Source organism: Nuphar pumila, chromosome 7 (assembly GCF_984573655.1).
Source record: "Nuphar pumila chromosome 7, dmNupPumi1.hap1.1, whole genome shotgun sequence".
Lineage (NCBI taxonomy): Eukaryota > Viridiplantae > Streptophyta > Magnoliopsida > Nymphaeales > Nymphaeaceae > Nuphar > Nuphar pumila.
The window spans coordinates 17,741,169-17,748,171 of NC_143255.1; the positions used below are offsets into that span (position 1 = coordinate 17,741,169).

At 41.7% G+C, this 7,003-nt stretch overlaps 1 protein-coding gene across 1 annotated transcript; it reads left to right on the forward strand.

The window, feature by feature from the left end:
* Positions 1-2,454: 2,454 nt before the first annotated feature.
* LOC149831341 (putative pectinesterase/pectinesterase inhibitor 16) lies at positions 2,455-6,323 on the forward strand. The gene is made up of 2 exons (XM_090012034.1): positions 2,455-3,481; positions 5,429-6,323. The coding sequence occupies exons 1-2, from the start codon at positions 2,545-2,547 to the stop codon at positions 6,115-6,117; spliced, it is 1,626 nt and encodes a 541-aa protein (XP_089868160.1). The 5' UTR covers positions 2,455-2,544; the 3' UTR covers positions 6,118-6,323.
* The last annotated feature ends 680 nt before the right edge of the window (positions 6,324-7,003 follow it).

Genomic DNA, 7,003 nt, shown 5'->3' on the forward strand with positions numbered 1-7,003 from the left:
CCAAACATATGTTCATGTTTGGTTTGCCAAGCTTATTTTATGAGTTCAAACAAATTCTTTACAAGCCGAGAATAAGTTGTACTGTGAGTAGCTCGCCTTGTTTCTCAGCCCTACCTGGTTCCCCTCCTTGGCCTCTATATCACTGATAACAATTGGCAAAGGACAACTTCCATGTAATGGAATATCCAGAATTTCTGGGGTTATCCAACTTTCTTATACTATCATGAGGAGTTTCAAAAGTTCAGCAAAGGCATATATTCTTGTTGGTCATGAAAATTGAGAATGAACTTTCTAACTAAGAGCAAGAAAATTCGAAATCCAGCACTAGTTCAACCAAAGTTTGTAAAAGAACAAAACTTTTGGGTTGTGCTACACCTGACAGGTTTCCATGAGATTGAAAAATGGTCGAGTCTGCTGTTCTAAATTAAATGGCTTTGCTTGCACAATTTGTTTATCCTTTTTTGGGTTTTCATTACCAATCAACTGTTTATAGGTTCCTGTTGCTATATGACCCAAGAGCTTAAGGTGTGTCGAACAAGGGACAAACATAATATAGAAAGGACAGTTGTGATATTATGAAGTAAAGAAAATTATGATATTTTGGTGCATTGAAGGAAATAGGATAATATCCTTTATTTGTGGTCTGTAAGGATATTTCCTCTATAATTCACGTACAGCAGGCAAAGTTGTTATTGTATACAGCTTCAAGAATATCGTAGTACTGTTTGTTTTGGGGCCATAGTACTATAAAGAAAGATAAGGTTAAAACTTTGTCAATTTTCTTTTGGTATTCTTTTTTCACAAAAAGCCATAGAGATGGTGCGAAACACATGTGAGACGCGCCCTGATGTGGGCTCCACAATAGAGCACTAGCACCATGAAAAGATATATGCAAGGAAGCTGTCCAGCATACTTTTCTGTGCTAACTAAAAAGCTTGACATCTTTAACTCATTTAATACAAGGCTACAACTTAAGTAAACTTAATCTTCAATAAAGCTAAACACCAATAATTATGATCTAGAGAAACTCCAGATGCAAAGGACATGATTCTCCTGTTTGGCCAAGTTTACCAGCAAACAAATTCTGCACAAAGATGGACTTCATCATAGTCAATTGCCTTTTCAAAAGTATAAGAGTGACCATTGGAAAAGAAGCATTTGAGGAAGACAAGGGATATACGTAAAAAAAGAAAATTGCACGTAAAATATGCTAGTCCTAGTGTAAATGTTGCATTGGGTCTCTCTCTCTCTCTCGGAATTTTTTTAGGGTTGGACCAAATGTTGTGAGAATCATTGCCAATCAGCCTGAATCGGCAAATTCATATCGAATCAGCCCAAATCGATTTAGTAAAGGGGCTTCTTTGGACTCCTTATAAAATCGGCCAATTCACCTCGAATCTGGCAGAATCAAGCCGATTTGGGCTGAATTGGCCCTTTTCTTTAACATTTCTGTAACTAGGAATTGTGCCAAAAGCCAGTGCCATCTATGTCTTTGTCGGTTTATTTTATGATTTTTTTTAAGTTTAAAAAATAAACATGACTGATTCAGTTCGATTCAAATGTTAGAATCTGAATCGGTTTGAAAATCGTTTCTAGAACCAAATCTGACAATATATTGGGCTGGACTCAGTTTCTTGGACAGGCTGAGTGGGTTGTTGATGGGTGGGGCTAAGTGGCAAAACCCTGGCCCAAGCATGTCCCAACAGGAAGCCTGCTCACCTTATAAAAGAAAAAGACATGGGATGGTCCTAGTTCAGACAAGGTTGGATCTCCAAAAGGAGGCCCAAGCCCCGGTCATACAAGTCAAGCTGCAGGCCACATGGCCCAATGTTAACCACTAAATTTTTTGAAAAAGGATCCTATCCTTTGACATATGATGCCATAGGATCGTACTTCTATTCTAGCAGTCCAATTGATGCATCAGAATAGCTAGGATTAGTCCACGCTTCTATGTAATTGAGATCAAGTGCAATATGATTGTACACTTCAAGGGGCATTTGCATGTCACTGGCACCCTCTTCCGCCCTTTCCTTTTCGCTGAAATGGAATCGGGCCACCCCTACGGGAACCCTTTCCGCTGAAAGTAGGGGGTTCTCGTGGATTTTGGGCTCCTTTCTGTGAGGAAAAAGAGTGTCCAGTTTGTTTGGTTACGGAAAAGGAGCCCAAAATCCATGAGAACCCCCCTTACTTTCAGCGGAAATGGAATCGGGCCACCCCCACGGGAACCCTTTCCGCTGAAAGTAAGGGATTTTGGTGGATTTTGGGCTCCTTTTCCGTGAGGAAAAAGAGTGCCCAGTTTGTTTGGTCACGGTGGAATGCCCATTACTGATGGCTAGGATCATAGGATGAATCCCATCATCTGTCGTATGAAGGAAGGAATTCAATTGTTTTCGAAAAGAAAATGTGAAAATAAGCTTATATAAGGCATACCTTGCACACCGTCATAACATATTCGAAGTGTTACACCAAGAAAAACACCTCTCTCTCTCTCTCTCTCTCTCTCTCTCTCTCTCTCTCTCTCTCTCTCTCTCTCTCCAATTCACCATGAAGAGAGAAAATAAAACAAAAATAATACGTTGGTCTTCCTTCTTTCTCTTCCTTCTCATTCTCTTAGTCGTAATCCTTGCCATAACAATAGGGAGGAAATCAACCAAGGCTTCAGATTCCGGCCATCAACCCACCAGCATCTCCAAATTCATCTCCTTAGCTTGCCAACACACCCTCTATCCATCAGCATGCGTGTCCTCCCTACTTGACTCGACCCTAGCCGAGCCCGAACCTAGCCAACTCTTAGAACTATCGGTCCGAGTTGCCATCAACAAGGTTGACCAAGCCCGCTCTCTAGCCCGGAACCTGAGCCAAGTGGACCAGGTTCCAGGCCAATATATCTTTTCCGGCATGGATGACTGTGCTGAGCTCCTAGAGGACACTCTAGTGCAGCTCAATGACTCTGTCAGCCGGAAAAACAATGCAAAGCCGGATGATGTGAGCACGTGGCTCAGCGCCGCGCTCACAAACTTGGATACATGTGTCGACGGAATCGATGACTTCAAAGTTCCAGCCAGCAGGGATGTGATGAAGTCCATGGCCGGCAATATCTCACACTACATAAGCAATTCCCTTGCACTACACCTGCTCTTCATCCCTGAAACTCGCCGGAAACTTAAGCAAGCTGGGGATTTTCCGGCATGGGCCAATAGGAAGCTCTTAGAAGCTCCTGCTGGGGAATTGAAACCAGACATAGTGGTGGCCAAGGATGGAACAGGGACGTATGATACAGTGGGAAAGGCAGTGGCTATGGCAAAAGGTGGTGATAACAAATTTGTGATATACGTGAAAGAGGGGGTTTATAGGGAGAATGTAGTGGTCAAGAGGTCCCAGACCAACCTGGTTCTTGTTGGAGATGGGAAAGGTAAAACCATCATCATTGGGAGTAGGAGTGTGAGCAGTGGCTGGACTACGTTCAGGTCTGCAACCTTTGGTAAGATTATTCTATCTATTCTTTTTCAATGATATCTTGACACAGTTGTGAGTTTTAAAAGCAAGCCAAGGGGCAGCAGCTTGGCCAATATGGGCCCCACAGCATGGGAACATTTGCCCCCATGAGTCCCATGCATGTCCATTCCTCTTATACTAGTACTAGATACATTACTTGGAAGGAAAGGTATTCAAGCACTGCACCAAATCATACCACCATATGCCATTACCCACTTCCTTTTCTTTTTCTTCTTGAAAAAACATACATCTATACCCATTTTATTTATATATATATATATATATATATATATATATATATATATATATATATATATATATATATATATATAATGATGTTGAGGAGCACCTATGCCCACTCCTATAAACCATGGGTGCCAGCACCTTCTCAATCTGACCGCATGGCATAGTTTGTTGATAGAAATAATACCTTGGATTATGTGTTTTGGATGTAAAAGTTAAATTTTTTAAGTTATGAAATTCGATACATTATTTTGAGCTGTTGACCTTTGAAATTTTGAAAAAAATTAAACGCATATTACAATCACTTGATCTAAAACTCGTTTCCTTAATGTATGTAGATTATATCTATAGGTTTCAGGGCGATCAAAGAGACCATGCTGGACATCCATAGAGACAGTTTGAGTCAATACAGCTTACACCTGCTATTTTCCATCTAGATAGTATGTACAGTCGTCTATATGACATATGTCTATATTTTTGGGCCCCTTCAATTGGGGGTGGCAGTTCTTGCGTACATGTGTGTAACCCTATAAAATCATGTCAATGGTACCATCGATCGATGTTGTGTAAATATACCGATATTTAGCTTTGATGACGCGTAGTTTTTTTTTTTAAAGTCAAGCTGGAGTTAGGCAGACCCCTACCAGATATCTCTTAAGCCCCATGTGTCCGAGGGGTTCGAACCTGGGCCTTCAGCTTGGCACAGGACCCCGCCTACCACATGGGATACCACCTCGCGTAGTTGGATGTTTGGAAATAGCTTAGAAAATTTTATATTTGGAGGCTGAAACAAAATCAAATCAACTATTTGTAATGGGCCTTTATTTGTTTTATTTTTTTAGTTATTTTTTATAAAACTATAACCTTACAAATGTGATCTACATGTTTTAATTAGTGAGAATCGGCTTTTGATTCGTTCGATTATGACATGTAGGCAAGATGTTATAAGGCTTTAAAAAATAGACGGTTATAAAATCATACTTTTTCATCGAAAAAACATGATCCGGAAGCTGGTTCCTACTAGTTCGAGCATGCTGAATTCATCCATGAGGTCGATTTATATCAAAACAACTTGAGCATGAAATATCTACATGTGTTTATACCTAATGGCACCATTACTAAAACATTACCCATTTGTAATCATGGCAAAACTTTTCTCATAAAATCTTCTATGAAGAATATGTAACATTCCTATCTCATCTGGAAGGGGCGACTTGTGAATGTCTCCAAGTTGACAGAATGTCACAAGTTCGAAAACCACAAGTGGTGTAGATTAATACTCCCTAGTGGGCAGTGGAGATCTCAAGGGTTTTACCCAATTTTTCCCTTGGATTATTCAAAAAAAAAAATCAGAAACATAAAGCATGTACCATATATCAGAATGGGTGAGGTATTATTATCAGAATGAGTGAGGTATTATTAGTCAGGATTCTGGAATACTTTTTTTTTTGTATATACTACTTAAAGACAAATTAGGGAGCATTGGTGTAAAAATTTTTCTTTATAAAGTTTAAAAAAAAAATAGAGGCTATGTTAGGTTAAAAAATCTTTTTTAAATTTGTCAAGCTCTATAAATATTGGAAGGCACTCATGCTATTTCTGAAACTTGAGGGACTAGACTGATTATATTACATAGAAGAAAGGATGTTTCTGATATTGCTTTTTTCTTATTTTCTTCGATTTTTCATAGCGGTTTCGGGTAGTGGATTCATAGCCCGAGACATCACCTTCGCCAACGATGCTGGACCCGAGAACCAGCAAGCCGTGGCACTCCAGGTTAGCTCCGACAGGTCTGCCATTTTCCGGTGCAGCATCATCGGCTACCAAGACAGCCTTTATGCCCACACCAGTCGACAGTTCTACCGCGAAACCGATATCCATGGATCCATAGATTTCATCTTCGGCAATGCAGCTGCTGTCTTCCAAAACTGTGACATTCTCTCCAAGAAGCCCCTCTCGGCTCATAAAGTCACCATCACTGCCCAAGGCAGGAGCGACCCGAACCAGAATACCGGTTTCTCGATCCAAAATTGCCGGATCGTTCCGGACCCAGGTCCAGGTAAGGGGAGTTATCCAGCATTTCTTGGACGGCCTTGGAAGGAGTACTCGCGGACGGTGGTGATGCAATCGACCCTGGACGGCTTCATAGACCCATCGGGTTGGCTCGAGTGGTCCGGAAGCTTTGCCCTAAAAACTCTGTTCTACGCCGAGTACATGAATTCTGGACCCGGGGCGGGGACCTCTGGCCGGGTCCGTTGGCCAGGGTACCATGAGAGCCTGAGTGTGAGTGAAGCTACAAAGTACACCGTGAGTCAGTTTCTCGCAGGAACCACTTGGTTGCCAAGAACTGAGGTTACATATGACCCTGGCCTGGTTTGATGACTCCCTCAGGCACGTGTGATATGGTTCTTTTGCACCTGCAGATTTATTGTAATACCCAAATTGCACCTTGGTAGGTTTGTGGATTGAATTGAGGGTGGATCTTAGTACTTGGTCCAGGATTTGTTGCCATAATAATGGTGTAGTGGGTATGGATCATGCCTCTTTCATATTGGATATAATAATGTGGTTTGGTGTTGGTTTTATTTCATGCCTCTTAAACAACAAATGGTGGGTCTGGTGGTTTATTGACTCCATTAAACAGTCAGTTTTGGGATATCAATACTTTCCAAAAGTCTGACATCAAAATAAGATTTTCAAAGACTTACCAACATATTACAAAGAGCTAATCCTGTTGATACTGATCCAATCGATACTTGAATATATCCCCTTTCCTATTAACCGAATACAATCTCCTTGTTGGTATGGTAACATTGGCAAGCCATCTACGAACACTTGATGAATGATTTTGGGCAACAACAAATTGGGTTCAGCCCCAAGATGGGTTGGATAGTGGGGTGGGGCCTTTCCCGCTAGACGAGTGGCCAAGGTTTGATTCTCATGAGCATCCCTTATGTGCAATCCAACGCCCAGAAACTGAGGTTTTTCTATCTAAAACTTCCGGATCGCTCCAGATCCGGACCCAGATCCAGGGAAAGGGAGTTATTCGGCATTTCTCGGTTGGGCTTGGAGGGAGTACTCGAAGATGGTGGTGATGCAGTTGGCCCTGGACGGCTTCATCGACCCATTAGGTTGGCTTGAGTGGTCCGGAAGCTTTGCCCTCAAAACTTTGTTCTATGCCGAGTACATGAATTCTGGACCCGGGGCTTGGACCTCTGGCCGGGTATCTTGAAGGAACCACTTGGTTGCCAAACACTGAGGTTAG

Coding starts and splice junctions, on each gene's coding strand:
- LOC149831341 (XM_090012034.1), top strand. CDS start 2,545: ATGAAGAGAGAAAATAAAACAAAAATAATACGTTGGTCTTCCTTCTTT. Junction 3,482..5,428: donor GTTCAGGTCTGCAACCTTTG/GTAAGATTATTC, acceptor GATTTTTCATAG/CGGTTTCGGGTAGTGGATTC.